This window comes from Oenanthe melanoleuca, chromosome 19 (genome assembly GCF_029582105.1).
Source record: "Oenanthe melanoleuca isolate GR-GAL-2019-014 chromosome 19, OMel1.0, whole genome shotgun sequence".
Taxonomy (NCBI): Eukaryota; Metazoa; Chordata; class Aves; order Passeriformes; family Muscicapidae; genus Oenanthe; species Oenanthe melanoleuca.
The window spans coordinates 10,586,768-10,607,477 of NC_079352.1; the positions used below are offsets into that span (position 1 = coordinate 10,586,768).

General features: G+C 54.1%; 2 protein-coding genes across 4 annotated transcripts in view; one reads left to right on the forward strand and one right to left on the reverse strand.

Annotated features, from left to right (window-relative positions):
- The first annotated feature begins 3,221 nt into the window (after positions 1-3,221).
- Positions 3,222-5,502, forward strand: FZD9 (frizzled class receptor 9). Its single transcript, XM_056506586.1, has one exon. It carries the CDS (start codon positions 3,405-3,407, stop codon positions 5,157-5,159), a length of 1,755 nt encoding a protein of 584 aa, XP_056362561.1. The 5' UTR covers positions 3,222-3,404; the 3' UTR covers positions 5,160-5,502.
- Positions 5,503-8,998: 3,496 nt separating this feature from the next.
- BAZ1B (bromodomain adjacent to zinc finger domain 1B) overlaps positions 8,999-20,710 on the reverse strand; it is a 43,386-nt gene continuing 31,674 nt past the window's right edge. For 2 of the 3 annotated variants that reach the window (XM_056506587.1, XM_056506588.1), the window contains exons 14-19: positions 20,239-20,386; positions 18,576-18,723; positions 15,646-15,764; positions 13,249-13,397; positions 11,518-11,621; positions 8,999-11,051 (exon numbers count right to left, since the gene is read on the reverse strand). In XM_056506587.1, coding sequence (XP_056362562.1) covers positions 10,685-11,051; positions 11,518-11,621; positions 13,249-13,397; positions 15,646-15,764; positions 18,576-18,723; positions 20,239-20,386 — 1,035 coding nt within the window. In that variant the 3' untranslated portion in view covers positions 8,999-10,684. Of the gene's footprint in view, positions 11,052-11,517; positions 11,622-13,248; positions 13,398-13,428; positions 15,552-15,645; positions 15,765-18,575; positions 18,724-20,238; positions 20,387-20,710 lie in introns of those variants that run through there. The other variant, XM_056506589.1, reaches the window with a different exon arrangement.

Here is a 20,710-nt window from a genome sequence, read left to right on the forward strand (position 1 = left end):
TTCCCTCAGAAAGACAACCTCCCTCCTCCCATGGCTGGCCAGAGGGGCACTGCTGCAGGCCCCTGTACGCGGGGGGGCAGCCAGTGGAATTTTTCCCTCCATCCCCTCCCCTTGCCGAGGCTCTCGCACAGGTTTCAGGCGCTGTTGACGGGAAGAAAGGAAATGGGGCAATGCTCTGCCAGGAACCACAGGCTCCCGGGCTCCGACGATCCGTCCCGCTCGCCTGCCTGGCCGCTTCCCGGGCAGGATTCCTGTGCAGTTCTGAGAGCCCTTTCTTTCTGCTATTGATCTTGGATCCACAGCTCAGGGCCACTTCCAAGACCGTAAATCTCTGTGTTGCTCTACCTGGGGTTCTTGTTTTCACTGTGGGGCTCCAGACGTGCTGGAGATCTCGCCTTCTGTGCGTGGCCGGGATGTCCCCACTCCTGCATTGCCCCCTCCTCGCTGTCCCCGCGTTCCCCAGGCGTGTGGGCAGACAGGGACAGGTCACTTCTCCATCGGGCACAGGCAGGGGGCACTGCAAGGGCAAAGCTTGGGGTGCTGGTGGTACTTCCCGATACCCTCTGCCCACCTCTGGGGTGAGATGAAGCTCCGGGAAGGTCCCTGGGGCTCAGGCAGGGACGGTGGTGTACCAGCCACCCCGGGAAGTACCTGAGAGGGGTGGGGTGAGGGAGGAACACCCCAAGGTGCAGGGCAGAGGTGAAGGGCAGCCATACCTCTACAAGGAGCCCCTTGACTCCAAAAATCCCCGTGTTGCTCTTGGCCAGGCTGCAGTAACAGGAGCCAAGAGCAACAGTTTTACATATTAAAGCAAAATTAAATATATTTATTTGTGCCCCGTGCCCCACCTCTTAACCTTTCATAGTCCAGGTGGAGGGCACCCGTTGGGGTGAACCAGGAAGGTGGGGCTACAACCCCGGGTCTCATCCAGTCCCTGCCTGTGCCCACCACCCATCCAGGACCCTCACTGGACAGCCAGGGCTGGGTCAAAGACGTTTCAGGTTTGCATCCAAGTGATGCTTCCCAGCTTTTCTTAGCAAGCAATTCCCTGAAGGGAAGCCTCACTGGCCAGAGCTGTGTTTGGGGTGCCCTGGAGTGGAGGCAGTGACAGCCTTGGGTCCCCCACCTCACATGGGACATGTGCCCTGGGTCTGGGGGTGGAGGGGGGAGGGACCCAGGGAAAGGTCTCAGCACACTGAGGGTGCCACCTCCATCCCCATTACTTTGCTGGTCATGCATGCATGCTTTGCTGCCACACAGTCACGTGTGACAATTTGTCCCCAGGACTGCACCACAGGACAAACTGCCCCCAAGCAGCCATTTCTTAGAGCCTGTGGCCCTAACCCACAGCACGAAGCCCCCCTGAAGCTGCTCTGTGTTGCTGGGCACATGGGACAGTGATTTCTGGAACACCCCAGAGCTGGTGGCCAAATAATCCCAAATATCCCTCAATAACCCTTTTCCCAGGGCCCCTGAGCCCAATGTGCAGACACCCCGTGTTAGAGGGAAATTCCAGGGCGACGCCTTATCTCCCTCTCCGTTACAGGGCTGATAAGCAGCTCCCATGGAATTTCCCTGTAGCGCCGGACCGGGTGTTTGGATCCTGCACAGTGGGTGTCAGCGATTAGGGGCCGCGCTGACAGGTTGTTATGCTGTTACCAAAGAAATCACAGGGCTGTGGGAAAGCCTGGGAATGGCGGGATGCCCGGACGCCCTGGCGCCAGCCAGGCACTGGATGCCAGGTGTCCTGCAGGACACTCAAGGGACCCTGCTGGATTCACCCCGGGGTGGATGAGCTGCTCCAAAACGGGTGCTGGAGATGGCACGGAGCAACTCGGGCTGACCTGGGATCAACAGCTCCTAGGAGTGGGGGCTGCTGGTGGCACCTTGTGACGGTGGCCTGGGCAGCACAGCCTGTCCTCAGGGATGTAAAACTTCAGGAGGTTTTATAAACACTCTGGGAGTGATGGAGTGTTTGTAAAACCTCCCCATGCCTTGGATGTAATTTTTCACCCTGTGAGTGGGACATTGGATCTTTGGGGTCTGGCAGCCCCAGCTTGATCACCCTGATTTGTGTCACCTCCCAGGAGCTGCCCTGGCCTTATAGTGACATTGCTGTCCTCTGTCCTGTGCCTGCCCTGAGTTGTTGTTCAGCCGGGGACACAGTTTTCCGGGCCTGTGCTGTGGACACCGGAGCTGAACCATTTCCTGGAGTCTCCACTGTTCCTAACCGCAGGGGCACAGGCACCGTGTGCCACGCTCTGTGAGTTCCTCAGGTCTCAGTGATGGCACCAAAGCAGCAGTTTGTGCTCCCAAACTGAGGAACCCTGCCGGGAGAGGGTCCCATACCCAAGGGACAGCAAGCCCTGGGGTGTGCCCAGGTGTGCTCAGCCGCTCACGCACACCCTGCGGGCACACGGGGGCCTGGCAGACCCTGGCGGGTCCGGGCAGCCCTGAGGTGGCTGTGATCCTGTGCCCAGGTGTATGTGTACACTCGTGCTGGTGCACGGCCCTGTGGGTGTGCGGGGCCTGCTGGCGTGTGTGGATGCGCACGTGTGTCTGTCTGTCTGTGAGTATATGTGCATGCATATGTTAGTGTGTTTGCTGTATGTGTGTGTGTGTGTGTGTGTGTGTGTGTGTGTGTGTGTGTGCATGTTTTAGTGTGTTTGTGCTTGTCTATGTGTGCGTGGGCATGTGCATGTGAATGTATGTGTGTGTACATGGACATGCACACTGTAGGGCATGAGTGTTAATGTGTGCGTGTGCGTGTGCACATCAGTGTGTAGATATGTCTGTGTGTGTTAATGCATGTTGGTGCATTTAGTGTGTGATAGTGTGTGCGCCTGTGTGGGGGCATGTGCAGGTTAGGGTGTGCACATGCATGTATGTAGAAGTGTGGCAGCGTGTGCATGCCAGTGTGTGTGTGCGCATGAACACGTGCTAATTACTGTGTATCTGTACCTGAGTAAATGTCCTGTTCGTGCACGCGTGTGTACCTGACAATGTGTGTGTGTCTGTGATCGCGTGTCCCCCCCCCGCGTGTCCCCAGTGCCGGGGAGCTCCAGGGCTGCGCCCGAGCCCCGGTGCCGCTTCCCAGCGCGGGTCCCGCCTCCCGCCCCGCCCCGTCCCGTCCGGCCCCCGGACACGCCCTGCGGGGCGGGGCGGGGCGGGAGCGCTTGGCGGGCGCTGCCGGTGTCGGCGGGCGCGGGGCGGCGCGGGGCGCTCGGCGGGGCCGCCGCCGCATGGCGCGGGCCGGGGCCGGGGCCGGGGCCGGGGCCGGGGCCGGGGGCTGCCCCGGGCCGGCGCCTCCAGCACCGCAGCGATCGGCCCCGTGGCGGCAGGGGTAGCGTGGCCGGGCGATGGCGGAGCTGTAGCAGCCGTGGGGCCGGTGCGGGCGGCGGGCGATGGCGGCGGCACGGCTGCGGGTGGCCCTGTGGGTGCTGTGGCACTTTGGGGTGGGCGGTCGCGGGTTGGAGCTGGCGGGACTGGAGGGCTCGCGGGGGCGCGCGGCGCGGTGCCAGCCCGTGGACATCCCGATGTGCCGGGGGATCGGGTACAACTTGACCCGCATGCCCAACCTGCTGGGGCACGAGAGCCAGCGTGAGGCCGCCCTGAAGCTGCACGAGTTCGCCCCGCTGGTGGAATACGGCTGCCACGTTCACCTGCGTTTCTTCCTCTGCTCCCTCTATGCACCCATGTGCACCGATCAGGTGAGCGCCAGCATCCCTGCCTGCCGCCCCATGTGTGAGCAGGCCCGCCACAAGTGCGTCCCCATCATGGAACAGTTCAATTTCGGCTGGCCTGAGTCACTTGACTGTGGCAGGTTGCCCACCAAGAATGACCCAAATGCCCTCTGCATGGAGGCCCCTGAAAATGCCTCAGCTGCTGAGCCGCACAAGGGACAGGGGATGCTGCCCGTGGCCCCCCGGCCCTGGCCACCTGGCACCACTACTGAGGGACGGGGACCTAATGGCGTGGGGGCTTGTGACAACCCTGAGAAGTTCCAGTATGTGGAGAAGAGCCTCTCGTGCGCACCCAAGTGCTCCCCTGGAGTGGACGTATACTGGTCCCGGGAGGACAAGGACTTTGCCTTCATCTGGATGGCTGTCTGGTCCACCCTCTGCTTCGTCTCCACTGCCTTTACTGTCCTCACTTTTCTGCTCGATCCCCACCGCTTCCAGTACCCTGAGAGGCCCATTATTTTCCTCTCCATGTGCTACAACGTCTACTCTGTGGCCTTCATCATCCGCTCTGTGGCCGGGGCTGAGAACATTGCCTGCGACCGGGAGAATGGTGAGCTCTACATCATACAGGAGGGGCTGGAGAGCACAGGTTGCACCATTGTCTTCCTCATCCTCTACTATTTTGGTATGGCTAGCTCTCTCTGGTGGGTTGTCCTCACCCTCACCTGGTTTCTGGCTGCTGGGAAGAAGTGGGGACACGAGGCCATCGAGGCTCACAGCAGCTACTTCCACATGGCTGCCTGGGGCATCCCAGCCATGAAGACTATTGTCATCCTCACCATGCGGAAGGTGGCGGGGGATGAGCTCACGGGGATGTGCTATGTGGGGAGCATGGACATCAGCGCCCTGACTGGCTTTGTTCTCATTCCACTCTCCTGCTACCTGGTCATCGGCACCTCCTTCATCCTCACTGGCTTTGTTGCCCTCTTCCACATCCGGAAGATCATGAAGACGGGTGGCACCAACACAGAGAAGCTGGAGAAGCTGATGGTGAAGATTGGGGTCTTCTCCATCCTCTACACTGTCCCGGCCACCTGTGTCATTGTCTGCTACTTCTATGAGCGGCTGAACATGGATTACTGGATGCTGCGGGCATTGGAGCACGGCTGCCTGCGCCTGCCCGGCCGCCGTGCCGCCAACTGCTCCCTTGAGGCCTCGGTGCCCACTGTGGCTGTCTTCATGCTAAAGATTTTCATGTCACTGGTGGTGGGCATCACCAGCGGGGTGTGGGTGTGGAGTTCTAAAACGCTGCAGACCTGGCAGAGCCTGTGCAACAGGCGGCTGGGCATGAGGACGCGGGGCAAGCCCTGCAGCGGGGTCAGCTGTGGCGGAGGACACTGCCACTACAAAGCCCCCACAGTCATGCTGCACATGACCAAGACGGACCCGTACCTGGACAACCCAACTCACGTCTAGAGACGGGCTGCCCCCCACTGGAAAAAGTGACCTCACGGGTAAGGGGCAAGGGCAAGGCCTGTGTTGCAGCAGGAGGGACACTCCCACATTTAGGGGGGGGGTGAGGCTACAGAATCCCCCAGCACCACTCACTGACAAGTAGCTGCTTTTTCCTAGAGGTGTTTTGTTGTTGCTGTTGCCAAATCCAGTGACTCTTCTAACGCTTTCTTTGGGGGACGGTGGGGATGGGGCAGGGAGAGGAATAATCCATCCGTGTTTATTTAATTCTGTAATTTATTTTAAATTTTTTGATCATTAGCTGCGAGGAATGGAAAAAACAATAAACCCTGGATGTGTTATTTGATCCAAGCCTGGTGCTGTTTGCAGGGATTCCAGGGGTTAAAGAGCTCCCTCATGTCCCTCATGGGACCGTACCCCAGTCTCTTGGTCCCAGCCATGCTAGGCCATGCTGGGGTGTCTCTGTCTCTGGCAGGAGTGTGGTACCATCCAGTTCTCCTCCGTGGCTGCTCTGCGGCCGATTCTGCCTCCCAGCGAGGAGGAGGAGGAAGAGGAGGAGGGTTTTCCTGTGCTGTCACACTTACGAATCATCTTTTCCACTCCATGCCCTGAAAGTGATTTGTGTCAGTGCCATCGGCTGCCAGAGCCTCAGTGCCAGGCTGAGGGGCTTTAAGGGGGCAGGCCAGGGAGATGGGCTGGGGGCATGGGACCTTGGGGGAAAGAGGGCTCAGCTTTGATGTCCCCCACAGAAGCCCGAGGTGCCGGTAATGGAAACTTCTGGGCAGCTTTATTTATCCCCCGCTCTGGTTACAATCCCAGCTCGCCTTCCCCATTGTGTGGAGGGAAATTTAAGCCTCTGCTGGTGGGGCTGGCTGGGGGAGCCGGGGCTGGTGGGCACAGGGCAGGCAGGAGGGTGGCTCTGCAGGGGTTCAGAGGAGGGGAACTGCCCACTCTTCCCTGAGACATCCTGAGGTGCTGGCAGGGGCCAGCTCACATCTGCAGGTGTTTGGTGGGGCTGTTTTGCCTGGCTGTCCCCATGGATGTGCCAGGGGTTCCCAGTGCTAAGGAAGAGAAGTGAACAGGGGTCTGTGTCAGGGGCATAGGCAGCGCAGGGGCTGTGGCAGGCAGGACCTGTAGGGGCAACACAGCTCTACTGATGCTTAGACTTGTCCATCATCTAATTAGCCAGCCTGCAGGCTTGGCAGCGCTGGACCCCAGGGAGGGTCGACCTTTGTCCAGGGAGCAACAATTCAGCAACAGACCCTCTCCAGCACTCAACCTGGCACCCACTGCTCACCTCAACAGCCCTCAGCCCCCATTTGATGAAAGCCTTAGAGTCCAGACTGTCAAACTATGGCTGGAGGACAGGGGCAAGATTCCCCACCTGCCTCCACAGCTGGAGTGGGGGCAGGGGCTAGGGTTGGGGCCCCTCACCCACCATCAAGCTGTGCCAGGATGCTGGGATTGATGTCGTGAACACCTTTAATCTGCTCCCTGCCACCCTCCTGATGCTGGGAAGGCAGGAGAAGTTGGGTCACTGAGCTGAGAAAAGCCTTTTCCTCCCCCAGGAACTGGTGTGGTGGACGAGGTGTGAAGGAGTCCCCAAGTGCCCATGTTGTGTTGCTGGCGGGACACCGAGGGTGTCTCACCAGATTTGGGTACCCCTGGCTGTGCTGGTGGGCATCCAGCCTCTTCTCCAGGCTGGTGGTGATGATGATGCGAGGGTAGGGACCCTACCTAGCCCCAGCACTGGTGGGCTGCAGCCTCCGGAGCTCCCTTGGCTGACACAGGAAAGCTTGTTTTGGGCAGAGAAAAGGGCCGTGACCTGGGGCAGGAGAGTCAATATTGGCTGCGGGACAGGCTCCAAAGTCCAGCTGGGGAGCGGGGCATGGCTCTGGGCAGGGGCTGCCTGGAAAGGGGGCACAGGGCCACGTGTTCTCCCTGTGTTCTGCCCGGGTGTTAAGCCCAGAGCCAGCTCGGTTCACCTCGTGCACCAGGCACACAGCCCAGAGCTGGTGCCCGGCTGGCGGCACCCCTGGGGACAGGCTGCCCTTGAGCAGCCAGCGCTTGCCAAGGAACTCTCATCCAGATAACCTGTCCCAACGGGCCCCTGATATCGGGCCTGCCAGGGGCCACCGGCACCCACCACTGCCCACTGTCGGCCCCAGCAGCCCGGCTGGCTCCACTGGAGGCTGCCAGTCCTGAGAGCTGAGCATGGCCATGGTTCCACTGAGCCTGTTGCAAAGCAGAGCTGTCACATGGAAGGACTGGCCCAGTCACAGCTTCTTTCATCCCATGCTATGGGACTCAGGCTCCCTCTGTACACCCCCACTCCTAAGTTCATCCCTGCATCCCATCTCCATCCTCCTCAGAGCAGCTCCAAGGGCACCAAACACCAGTAAAGCCCCAGCAAGAGACAAATGGGGCTCAGCACTGCTCAGGCCCCACAGGGCAATACCTGGCTTGGGATGGCTGCAGAGGGTGAATTGGGGCTGCCAGCTGGGTGAGAATGGGGCCAGGACACCCTGAGATCCTGGTCCAGCTCAGCATGGATCAGGAAGAAGTGGTCTTGCAAGTCCTGGCACTTGCTGAGCTATGGAGTTTATCCACCCTCACATGGATGGACACTCCCTCCAGTTTTGAGTAGCAGAAGAAAAGCCACTGTGCTCTGGGAAGGTGCTAAAAACTCCATTACCCAGAATAATAATTAATGATTAAGAATTAAGCCATGAGGAATCCTGGGGGGGGCCAAAGTTGTGTCTCATTTTCCCAAGGCTGGAACTCCAACGATCATAGGAGCCCCTGGGGTTTGTTGCAGGCAGCAGGTGCAGCAGGGCTGATGATGGTGGTAGCAGGGCCCCGGCTGCCCACCAAGCCCCCACACTGCCCTGCCAGGTGTGAGAACAGCTATTTATAGCCCTGCACAGGACACTGAGGCCATGGAGGGGCTGCTATAAAAAGCAAGTCTCCAAAAAGGTCTTGGAGCAGATGCTGCTGTGATATCTCCATGCCGAGGCCTGGACATGTCCCAGCTGGAGTCACTCAGATTCACCCAGGTCCTGTTGCATGGCCAGCAAGCCAAACCAGGTCCTGTGGAGAGGGGATAAGGCTTCTCCAGGGAGACCAGCATCTGCCCATTGCCAAGAGCCATCAAGCCCTCAAACCCATATGGATTTCCCTGCCCAGCAGTATGGGGCCTGGCTGGAACACTCCCAGATCAGATCCGGAGCGAGGAGCAGGATGAAGACACCCAGGAACTCTCATCCTCCCAGCAAAAACAAGCAAAGCTTTGGCCAAACCCTTTGTCACAGCTGTGGACTGTTATGAGCATTGGTGCATCACTGCTCCAGCTGTGCTGCCCTCAGAGCTCCCAGTGTCCCTGCTGGGCTGCTGGAGATCAGGATGGGGGCCTGGGACACAGCAGCAAATATCCTTACTTGCAAGCAGGGCTCGGGTTGCAAAACACACCCCAACATGAGAGAAGAGGCTTTGGGGGCAGCCAGGCCCCACTGGGGTGAAAGAGCAGAGACATCCCAGCTCATCACCTTTTGCAGTCCCTCCAGGGGTACTCAGTGCCACTCTGAATAGAACAGGACAAGTGTCACACTGGCACCCTGCAGAGGACAAGGAACAAGGATTGCTCCCCACCCCAGAGGCAGGCAGAGCACAGCTCTATTCCTTGTCCCTGGGGAGGGTGACAACACACCAGCACAGTCCCAGAAGCTGATGTGATCCTGACTCACCCTACCTTTACTCCACAGCTCCAGTGGTGGCTCTGCAAAGGCAGAGGAGAGCCATCTCAGACCAAAACAGGGACCCTCAAAGAACTCACACAAGCCATGTTTAGAAACACAAGTACATAATGTTTATTGTTAAGTTTCCAATTTATTACAAGTACAGCCCTTCGCAGAAACCTCCTCCCCCCCAAATGACGATGATTTTTAGAAAACGTGCAGTTCCAAAGGTTCCATCGTGTAGGACCTGAAGGAAATGTTCTCTAGGAAACAAGACAAAACAGCTTCTGAAGGGACGTGTGAGATACAAATGTCAGTGCTATTCGGTGGGGCAGGGAGTAAGGCTAAGGAGAGGGAAGGGGCCAGAACTTGCCTCATCTGCAGTCATTGACAGTCCAGAACTGAAAACAAGTACCTGTTTAAAAAAACCCCAAACCTGAAATGTTCATAAAACTGGGCTGCAATTTGTAATTGATGATTCTTTTCTTCTCAAATCCCAGGAGCTACAACAGCTGCTTCTGCTTTTCTGTTACAAAACCAGCACTGAATGGCCCCATGGCCCGTTTATTCAAAATCAAACAATTCTGGGATAGAAGTTCAAGCCCTGATTGTATGATCCAAACCTGTCATGATGGAGAGGAAGAGAGAATGAGAAAACAAACCCTTTTCTTAGGGAAAAGTCAGCATCTGGGACAGCAGGAGCTGGCGCCGGGCTATGGCACAGGAACAAGAGTGTTACTACAAAATGTCGTAAGTGTGTGGCTGGCAGGGACTGGGTTCCCCCTCTCCCACCCCCAAAGTCCCCTGATGTAACTCCTGCTACTGGCAGGAAAATGAGTTTTAAAGAGGGGCAAAATATAAAGCAAACACGATTTTGTATAAACTGTACATGTGCCAAAGCAAGACAAGGGTATCTTACAGGTGTTCTTTGTACAAGATCACAGCTAGAAACAAGCCACTTTCAACTAAAAAATTAATTTAAAAAGTTACACAGCACGTTTCTGCTGCTCCCCTGGCCTTGGAGCTCTCCTTGGGCTGTGCAGACACCCATACTCTCCAGTTTGCTGCTGGCACTTGGGGCATCCAAATGTCTGCATGACGCCTCCTCTTGGTGTGTACAGGTGGGGAGCTGAGCTCAGAACCTTCCTTGGACTGACACCTCCAGGGATTTCTCCCTAAGGAGAGGGGAAAGCAGGAGCACCTCGGAGCAGTGGTGTTGGGATGCTGGTGAAAGCCGGACCGTGGTACACCTAAGTGCTTGCTTGCCCCATGCAGCCTGGAACTGGGGCTTAGAATTAACACCATATAAATATATACATACAATCCCGAGTAGCCCATTGGCCTGGTGGCACCCAGTCCTTCTATGGAGCAACACGATCTCCCCCAGCACTAGCTTGAGGCTGGTGTGCTTATGACTGGCAGCAGACAGTCCCGCTACGCTCCAGCTGCTTGCAGAGGCAAGGAAGCAATTCATTCCAGGAAACCAACTGCCTGAGCTGGAGCAGGTTGGTGCTCCTCTGCCCAGCCAAGCTTGGCCAGGCTCTCCCACCTTCCCCTCCTGGAAGGACAGACTCATGAAGAACTTTGTGGATTTTGGAGGAAGCATTAAGTCATTGCCACTCAATGGATGACCAAATACTTGAGGAAATTGCAGAAAAATTAAAACTAAGATGGGCCCAAGGGAAGGCTGGATTAATAGAGAAGTGCCTGCTGCTTCTCAGCTCCCTCCAGACAACCCATCCAACTGCCTGGCAGCACCAGAAGGCCTGCTCCAGTTCTAAATCTCCCCATCCCTCATTTCTTCCTTTTCCGCCCCCGGGAATGATCAAGGGGCTCCGACTCACTGTCCCCTTCCTGCTCCTCCAGTCCCTGGCACCTGGCAGAGAGCTGCTTGCGTTTCCTGCGTGCATACGTGTGGCCTGGCAGGTGTTTGTGCACCATGTCAATCAAACACTGCTCTGTCTTCTCCAGGCAGGACAGTACGTGACTCCCATTCTGGTTGTAGCGCTCAGCATTGGAGAACACCTGCTTCATGTCAGAGAGGAACTCCTGCACAGAGCGGTAATTGCCACAAGAGCACTTGCTCTGCATAGTCTGGAAGTCCATGGGGTTGCTGATGACCTCAAAGTAGTCTTCAGCTTCCTCCGTAGTCACTGGCTCCCTGTCAAAGGAAGGGCCACAGGGATAGGAAGGGAATGCCAAACCTGGCACCACTACACCAGAGAAGTGGGGTCCCCCCACCCCTTTTCCCCTGTGGCACCCCTGACCTGTAGCCCCACAGTGCTGCAACAAGCCCAAGCAATATCTCGACCGTGTTAGAGATACATCAGCCCTATGGCATGGGAATGGGAAGTACAGGAGCCCAGGGAGCTGGTTCAGGCACAGGGAAGGTCCATACCTTCCCTCACTCAAAGCATCTCAGTGCTCCAAAAATCCTGGGGATAGCAGAGAACACCTACCTCCTGCATCAGCCCCTTATCTGCCACCTCAGAAGGGCACCACATCTTCAGTCCAGCAGAAGACTGAGAACATGGTGGCTTCTTCTGCAGCAGCACCACAGCCAGCCCATACCCCCACACTGCCTGCAGCCAGTCCTGCCCACAGAGGAGTATGCCACTTGCCCTCACCTGAAGGGCCAGCTGAAGCGGTACTTGATCAGCTTGCTGAGGATCTCCTCACACTTCTGGAGCTCGAGGTTCTGACGACGTGCTGTTCTCTTTGTCTGAAGGACCTGTCCATACAAAGGGTGCTGGTAAAAGGAGGGAACTGCTACAGGCTTTGGGGTTCAGCAAACAGCCCTGACGCCAAAGGAGCTAGTTCTTAGCACAGCCAGGACATTTATTCCCTCTGAACGTGGTGAGGGGCTGGCATTGGCTCCCCAGAGGAGTTGAGGCTGCCCTGTCCCTGGAAGCATTCAATGACAGGCTGGACAGGGCTTGGAGCAACCTGGTCTAGTGGAAAGTGTCCCAGCCCATGGCAGAGGGATTGGAATGAGATGCATTTAGGACCCCTTCCAAACCAGGCCATTCTGTGATTATGACATGCAGCAGCCGCTTGGGTTCAGGACAGCAGTCCCATTCAGGAGCTTGGTGGGAAGAGCTCACAAACTGCCCAGCTCTCCTTTGGTGGCAGGTGGCTTCTTCAAAATAAGTTCAAAGACAATATGGCCACAACAAGCAGCCAAAAATGCCAGCAAATGGAGAATGTGAATTCCCTCTCCCTGCCTTCTCTTGAGCTTGTAGTAGGCAGCATGGGAGGCAGACGGAGAAGCACTTGTGCTGCCGCTCTGCCCTGGCAGAGCTGACCGTGCCATTTTAAATCCCAGGGAGCAGCTGGTGCCGTCCCTGCACAGGCTCAGCACAAGGTCAGTCATGTGCCCAGGGACCCAGCACAGGTCACACCCAGCATGGTGACATCCCCATAGCTCCCAGAGTATAGCTCATGGGACATCACTGCTGAGGAAACATTGAATGACAGGAAGTCTCCACAGCAGAGGGTACTCACTATTCTGACCCAGCTTTGGTCTCTTCCCAGGACAAATGAAAAATCCTGGCAGAGTCAGTGTGCTGTTCCAGTAAGATTTTCCCCGCTGGAATATTCCTCTGTGCTGGCTGTAGGTGCCTATCCTGGGCTTGCTTGCCCTCCAGTGTGTAACACAGATCACAAGCCAGTCTGCTAGACCTAGTCTGAGCAGCAGTGAGCCAACAGACCATGAGCAAGGAGAGTGACAGGACACACCAGCACCACTAGTGCTGGTCATGAGACAGACAGCAGATCTGCAGGGTGTTGTGATGTGGGGCTGCAGTATCCTCACGTATCCCCTATGGTGTGTTGGTCCCCAGAGACAGTCACTGCAGCTCCCCCCACCCAGCACACACAGACTGCTCGGCACAGGAGCCTATGGTTTTATTATTTAAATATCAAGTGAAACCTAAACCAGCTAAATTATGTCCTGGAAGTTGAGGAGTGACCATACGGACAACAACTGTCAGAAAACGGCCAAGGCTGGGGAGCAAGGGTCCAGCATTGCTGGCATTCCCTGGCCATCCAGGAACCCTTCAGTTCCCCCACCTCTCTGCAGAGACATATGGATACTATTTAAAACCCTTTAACAAGCTGCAGACTGCCTTCTGCTCAAGGGGACAATGTGTGAAAGCGGCTGGGGAGGGATGCCTGGCATATCTGTGCTCCATCTGCAGCAGGCCCTTAAGAAGATGTCTCCTTTGTTAACCCAGCCCAGTTCAGGCTTTCACTAGGATTCAGGGCATTTCTCTGCGAAGGGATGGGAGGAAGCATGCCACCTGTTTGGTTTATAACTCATGATGTGAGCAGTCTCCAGGGAGCGATTTCGCTCTTACCAGCTCATCGATGTCTGCACCGTTGACAGGTGCTGTGCGCTGCCGGGGTCCCCGTGCAGGGTGCAGCATCTGCTTCTTCCTCTGGTGCCTTCCCTGCCTTGAGGAATCCATGGAGCCCTGCTTGCCCCGGGCTGCCTTTCTGGGCCTCACTGAAAGAGATAAGCCATGGGCTTTAGAGGCCTGGGTGCACCTGGGAGCAGACACCACCAGCCCTTTGCCTCCCACACCAGGCTGAGCCTCATTCAGGCTGGTGAGCCCCAGGACCACCCCAGCCCCACCTCAGCTGCACTCTCACACCTTCTCCAGAGGAGATCTGTGGGTCATCACCTCTTGCCTGAAGAGGCCATGGCTAGCAACAACCTGCTGCTAAAAGGGTAACCACACACAGCAGATCCTCAAGCTCCGAGGGACACATGGGAGCTCCTGGATCACCCACTGCAGGTCACAGCAAACCCGACTGCCTGTAGCACCATGAGACCCCAACACATCAAGGCTTGAGGGAGAGGTAGGGAAGCAATGCAAGGACAGACAGGTGTCTCAAACAGCACTGCAATGTACTCTCTGAAAGCACTGGGAGCAGAAACCTGGAGTTTCCTCAGATTCCTGCTGCCCATTTGCTCCTCACAGTTTTGGGGATGGGTGCTTTTCCAAGCGGCCCACACAGTGGGATAAGCTAGCTGGTAAGCCCTCCTGAGAAAGGAACTGTGTACAGGGGGAGTGTCAAATTACAGCAGCTGGGGAGCTGCTCCATGTGCTGCAAGTGGGAAACAATGCGATTTTATTCCCCAAGACCAGGGCTGCCACATTACATCCTCCAGAAAGGCACTTGTCCGTGTGAGGCTGCCTCTCAGAGATCCACGCTGGTGGTAACACAAGCATGCTGACGCACTCCCTTGTCTTAAGTTTCTCCCATGACCCTCTGTACGAGGAGAATGTGTTTGCCTTCCCAAGTCAAACCCCTTCCACCTGATCCCAAGTCCTTGAGCAAGCTGTATCCAGCACACTGGATACCTCAGCTGCAGCCTCTGATCCAGCCCTGTCCCATAAATCATCATGCTGGGCCCCCCATGCTGGGCGTGCAGCGGGTCCGTAGGACGTCCGCCTGCTGTCACTCCACTTGTGTGTCAAGCGTGCAGCACGTGCTAAATGTCTGACAATCCAACATTCTAGGTTAGATCCCTCAGGATAAACGCCATGAGGATCAATGTGACTTCTCTATTAAAACAAAAGTTTTCCACAGTGACCTTTCCATGTTAATGCTCTCTAAAGCCAGGGGTTGCATTTAGCACTTTATTTTTAGTGACTGTAGCCCTCTTTTGCTATTGTTTGGGAAGCTTGGCTCAGCTCCTGCCTTGGCCATGCAACACAGGCCGAACACACTCCAAGTGTGGACATGGATATGCCGCAGGACAACAAGCAGTGTGCATAGCTTGGTATCAGTGGTATCAGCGATCCTCCCTGAAACCAGAATAAAGTAAGGGAAGGCTCAGGCCTGGATAGAAATCCTCAAAAGAACATGGGATAATCCTCTGAGTACCAGTCTCCGGATTCCATCTGTCCTGCTTAAGACAACCTGCAGTTAATGTTATGTCAGTCAAAGATGGTTTGACAGAAAGCAAATGCCGGCAGTGTGCCATTCCCAGACCGAGTTTTTCAGTGCACAAAGTTGCCCAACTGAGACTGAATCAAACTCCCCTAAAACCGAAGTGGGTTTAGGTGAAGAAGCAGACATTGAGGAGTCTAGAAAACAGTCTTTTAGTCCTCCCAACTGCCCAAGAATGCTCTATGCATCCCAAGTGGTCTCTGTATGCAAAAGGGTGCTGGTGGTTCAGGCTACACTACACCTGGAGCACTGTGCCTTTCCACTGGAATAAAGAGAGGAAGTGCTAGTCCTCCTATTTCAAAACGCCTCCTTGCCAAATCACTAGAAGTCCTGCACTCAAGGGGTTATGAACTGGTGGGAAAAAGAAAAGAGAGAGGGCTGTGGTGAGAGTTCCCATAAGCATTTAAACAGCTTCCAATGTACAACAAATCCTGTAGGTGCAGAGACTGACAATCCCAAGAACTGATGGTGCTGCCACCAATCTGCAGGCTCTGTGACCCTGCCAACCCACTCTACTGACCCCTCTCAGCCCTCCAAAGAGTTTCATCAGTGTCCTCAGGGAGTGACTGGGCAGTGAGAAGTTTCAATCTTTGCTAGTGCTGACCCCATCACAAATGGCCAAGGGTTTACTCCAGCTCCCCAGGTAACCACAGCACAGCCACAGCCTTCCCCTGGGACATCTCTCAGGCTTACACCTGCTCTGCATGAGGAAAAGCACAATACCCAAAGAGGATCATTATTTCAGGCAGGAGAGTTACTTTTTTCTGTTATTCCACTACATATCAAAGCCTTACATTTTAGTCCAGCAACTTCATAGTCATCTTCTTCCTCCTCTTCCTCCTCAGCATCTGGTTCATCAGAAGCTTCCTCACTTTCTTCACCTTCATCTTCAGAAGAATCCTCTGCATAGTTCCTAGAACAAGGCAGATATACATGTTTGTGGTACAAGAGCCTCGGCATCAGTGGCCCCAGGGGCCCTGGTACAGTTTGGGCTATACAACAAACACCAGGCTCAGCCCAAAGCAGTTTGCTGTATTCCAGAATATTGGGTACTTCCCCAGCTAAACATCTGAGCTGGAAATTCCCAAGAGCTGGATCTGGGTAGTTTTTGGTATTCTAGGTACCATGACCATGGGGCAGGGGATTTTAAGACTGTGATTGCTCTGCAATTACTCCTTCCTGAGAGGACAATTTGCTATTTTCCAAGGTCTGCAGGCCCAGCCTAAAGAGTTTCAACAGGGGCACTTTCTCCTGCTGGAATATCTTCCCTGTACTAAAGGAAACAGATTGATGAACAGAAGGTCAGGCTCCTCATGTGCTGAAGTCAGAAGCCACATAGAATCCCTGCCCAGCACATTCTGGCTTCTCACCTGTGTCTGTTCAATCATTCACAGTACCACAGAATGGTCTGGGTTAGAAGAGCCCTTAAAGCCCACCTTGCTCTGGTCCCCCAGCCATGGGCAGGGGACACCTCTCACTAGACCAGGTTCACTTCCAGAGATGGAGCAGTCACAGCTTCTCTGGGCAATCTGTACCAGGGCTTCATCACCCTCACAGCAGAGAATCTCTTCCCAATCAATATGCAATTTAACCCTGCCTTCTGCCAAGAATATCAAGGAAGCCATTCCTCCTTGTAAACAGTCTCTCCTTTTTTTGCGGGCTCCCTTCAGGTACTAGAAAGCTGCAATTAGGTCACCCCAAAGCCCTCTCTTTTCCAGGCTGAACAATCCCAACTCTCTCAGCCTTCCCTCACTGCAGAGATGCTCCATCCCTCATATCAACTAGGTGGCTTCCTCTTGACTTGCTCCAAGATGTCGACATCCTTCCTGTGCTGGGGATCCCTGAGCTAGAGGGAGCACTGCAGGTGAGGTCTCATTCAGATCACCATGCACAGGCAAAAGAGGACACAGGCAAAGCTGCTGTGGGAGTCTAAATCCCCTGGATACAGAGGATCTTGAGCAATAAAAGGAATAAAACTTCCAAAGCATGGAAGGTAAAAGACCTGCCAGGCTGACATTCATTATCTCAGCCAGAAAGACAAGAGCAGAAAGCAGATAACAGGACAGGTGCTCCCCATCTGATGGCTCTGGGCCAGGAGCTGAGCAGCTTGCAGGTGACTCTGACACATCAAAGTAACTATGAACTCAGGCTACAACAGCTGCCTTTATGCCCTGTCATTTCTATACAAGCCTGAGGAACTCTTAAACGGTGTCCAGGGAGTAATACTTTTAAGGCCATACACCACCTGCACAGTACTGGCTGGCACACCTCTATTGTGCTGCTGCTCTGTCAGGGAGGATCTGCTGGCTGCTTCTGCATCAGGTGCCACTCAACAGCCTCACCTCACTGATAAACATGACAGAGATGCAGCACAGTCAACACCAGCAAAGCACACATACAGTAAAATGCTTAAGTTCCAGCTTGCAACTCAAAAAACCAATCCAAGCCCCTGCTGTCAGGAGGCAACTACTCATATCTGCCACACCTCCCCAAACCACATTCCCTTTGTCACATTATAAAGTGCTCCTGTCTTGCTAAGGTTATGAGGTACAGAAAATCATTAGAATGGCATTTTGTAGCCTGGCTTTTGTTGTAGCAAAGTAGGGACTGAGCTGCAGCCTGGAGTAATGTCTGCTCTAACTTACAAGAACACTCCAGTAACCCAGCCCAGGGACCCACAAAATTGCAGCCACCAACTACATGAAGAAACAACTCAACCAGCTGCTCAAAGGAAATAACAATCCCTAGTGCAGCTAATTTTGGTGGGTGTTTTGCACGTTTTCATTTTCAAGCCAAAGTTTGTTGGGGGTTGAGTGTTTTTCTATTACTGTGTCAATTTAAAGAATTTTCTCCATTATCATGCCAATGGAGCTTGCTGGATTACACCCAGAACCTTTGACAACCTTTGACTCTAGACAAAAGGAGTAGGTGGGAGCGGCTTCTGGAGGGGTGACCGGTGTTTTCGGCGAGCTCGGAGGAGTACCCCGCCCCCCCTGCAACCACGCGGCAAACACAGGAGAGCCAGACGGTCTGCGGTCACCTGCCCTGCACTGCCCCGTTCCGGCCTCCTACCTCTGAGGACACAGCTAATCCCCTGGACACAAACGGTGAGTGAGAAGCTGCCCTCTCCAGCCCGTTCCCACCTGAGACCGGCGTGGCCGCTGCCGCCCCCTCCCGCCCGCTTCTCTGCAGCTGTTGGGCTTTGGCCGTCTGGAGCACCGGGACCAAGTGCAGAGAGAGTGTGCCTGCAGCTAAAGAAAGGACTGGGACTGAGTTATCTGTTCTGTCTTGTTGGTAATTTTAACAATTGCTGTTGTTTCTGCTCGTACGGTTGGATATATTAGTAAAAGAGCTGTTATTCCTACCCCCTTATCTCTGCCTCAGAGTCCTTGATTCATACAATTATAATACTTGGGGGGGAGTGGAATTAAAGTGTCTATTTCAAAAGAAAACTTCTGCCTTTATCAGCAGACACCTGTCCTTCAAACTAGGACAAGTTATTAATTGGAACTCATGAACCTGCAATGCAACACAGTACTGCAATGCAAGTACAACACAGGTGTGCTAAACTTATGTCCTGAAACTGCTTTTCTTCTATTCTGGTGCTGCTTTAACTGGGCTACTTTAACCCTTTTAAAGGGGCTTTGGTCCAGTCTGATTTGGGTCTTGTGAAAAGAGGCCAGGACTGTGGTGTGACAAGGCTGTGGGCAAGAAGGTCACTCACCTGCCTCGTGAGCTGCGCCGGGCTGTTGAAGGCTGGCACGCTGGGCACTGCCATTCCCCATCTGGGATCTCATAGAGTGCTGGCCGCAGGCAGAAGAGGTGGAAGGCTTTGTTACACTCATCACACAGGATCAGCTTGTCATCCTCACCTAGGAAAGTGCAGCTCACTTGTTACATGGCCACGTCCTCACTCAACCCAAGAGGCAGAAGCTGCTGCAGAGCTGGAAGGCAGGACTAACCAAGAGAAAGATGCAGAGTCCCTTCTGAGGGCAAGGACCCTTTCTCTGATGGTCTTCCTTGGGCATCCTTTTTTCTGTCCCACCACTGTATTTATAAACAGCAGCATTTAAAAACAAAACCAATGCAAAGTCCCTTGCCCTGCGAAGACTGCATTGGAGGTAAAGATAGAAGTCTTCCAAAGACACTCCACACCCAGATAAACACGGGGAAAGAGAAGTTTGCTGCAAATACGGCCCCAGAGCTGTAAGCTATAAATGGAGCTATTCTTGTTTTATGTTTAGTCTAGTTAACCTACATGGTATCTTCTTTCTACTCAGGGTAACAAGGCTACACTGAAAATCAGTATGCAGCAGGACTAGTCACTCTCTGTACTTCCCACTGATGAAGGGAAACAGGGAAACAATCCTGAGCCAGCTTTCTTTTACTGAAGTGGAAAAAGAAAGTGCGGAGGGCTTGCCAGCTTGTCTTTCTCTAACATCCCAGTTCTTAATTTCTGTGAAACTATTGTGTTAGTCTCAGGTGAGCCCCTCCTTACTTTTGCCTAGAAACTCCTCTCAACAGCAGGTAGGATAGTTTTTGGCACTGCTTTGGAATACCGCTGAGGTTCTGCTGTGAAGGCAGATTTTGCACCAGTTCAGTCCTTATTTTTCTGAAGGGATGGATGGCAAAGCCTTGTGGCAAACAAAAGTTGCCCAGCAGTCCCCCGAGATCTGCCTGCCCTCATTTCCCACTATAGTTTCAGCAAATATAAAAGTGGTGAGGCAGAATGTACCACCAGGCTCTTTCCTCCAGGCTCCCATCCAACAAGAGAGGTTATGGCAGAACAAGTATCAGCATCCCATCTCTGCTGATCCCTTCTACTTCACCCTCCACCTGGAAGACTCTAAAGCCCTTCATTCTATAATGCACACAGAGAAAGAATCCCCTTGTCACCTGTTTGGTGACTTTCCCAGTTCATTGAGCAGTTCTGCTCCCACTTTGGCCCCAGAGCAGCAACATCTCACCTCACCTTCCCCATATGAACCTTCCCAACCTCTTCTTGCTTGCTACTTCTCTAAAGGACAGGATTAACTGACAAGGCTCAGAGACCCAAAGACCATTCCAAACACAAAACTAGGGAATGGACAGTTGCATAAGTGCTCCCAGAAGGACCTGTAGATTACTTTTGTCCAAGTACCCTAAATATTCAGGATATAGCAGCTCTGCAATACTGTGTACTGGTTACGTAAGAATGGTTTAATGGAGTCAGGGTCAAATGTTTCTGAGAGATCAATGCTGCTGACTGTAAATCCCAATATACAGAACTCAAAATACAGCCACAGTCAGAGTGACAGACTACATGGACTACATTGCCTAAGCAGAGCAGAGAGGCGACAGCATCCAACTGTTGCACAGGCAGGAATTCTGTGGGCAGGAATGCGTACCTTTCTTGCGACACACTTTGCATCTGGCATTCTCTGCTGACATATCCCACTTGATACAGGCATCCAGCATCCCCAGCAGTACATGCATACGGGAGAAGGTCTGGGCCTCACGGATTGCTGTCTTCCATTTCTCCACAGCTGATGCAACCTGCAGACAGACCTAACAGCTTACAACGATTCACAGACACAGCTCCCTTCAGTCTAAAGATGTTTTTATATTCCTTAGCTGGGACCATTCAAAACCAAAGCTCAACTCTGATATTTCTCTCCTTCTGTGGTATTTCTTTCACCTCAGCAGTTCTGGTTGTGGTTTATCCATATCCAGTCTCCCTAGATCAGACAGTTTGTTCATAACAGTCGACGATTTTGTATTTCATGGTCAGGCTTAATCAACCTACATGAACTCCACTGAATTCTTGCTCTGAGGGTCTAATCCAAATAACGAGCAGGCTAAGAAAATAAAAGACAGAAA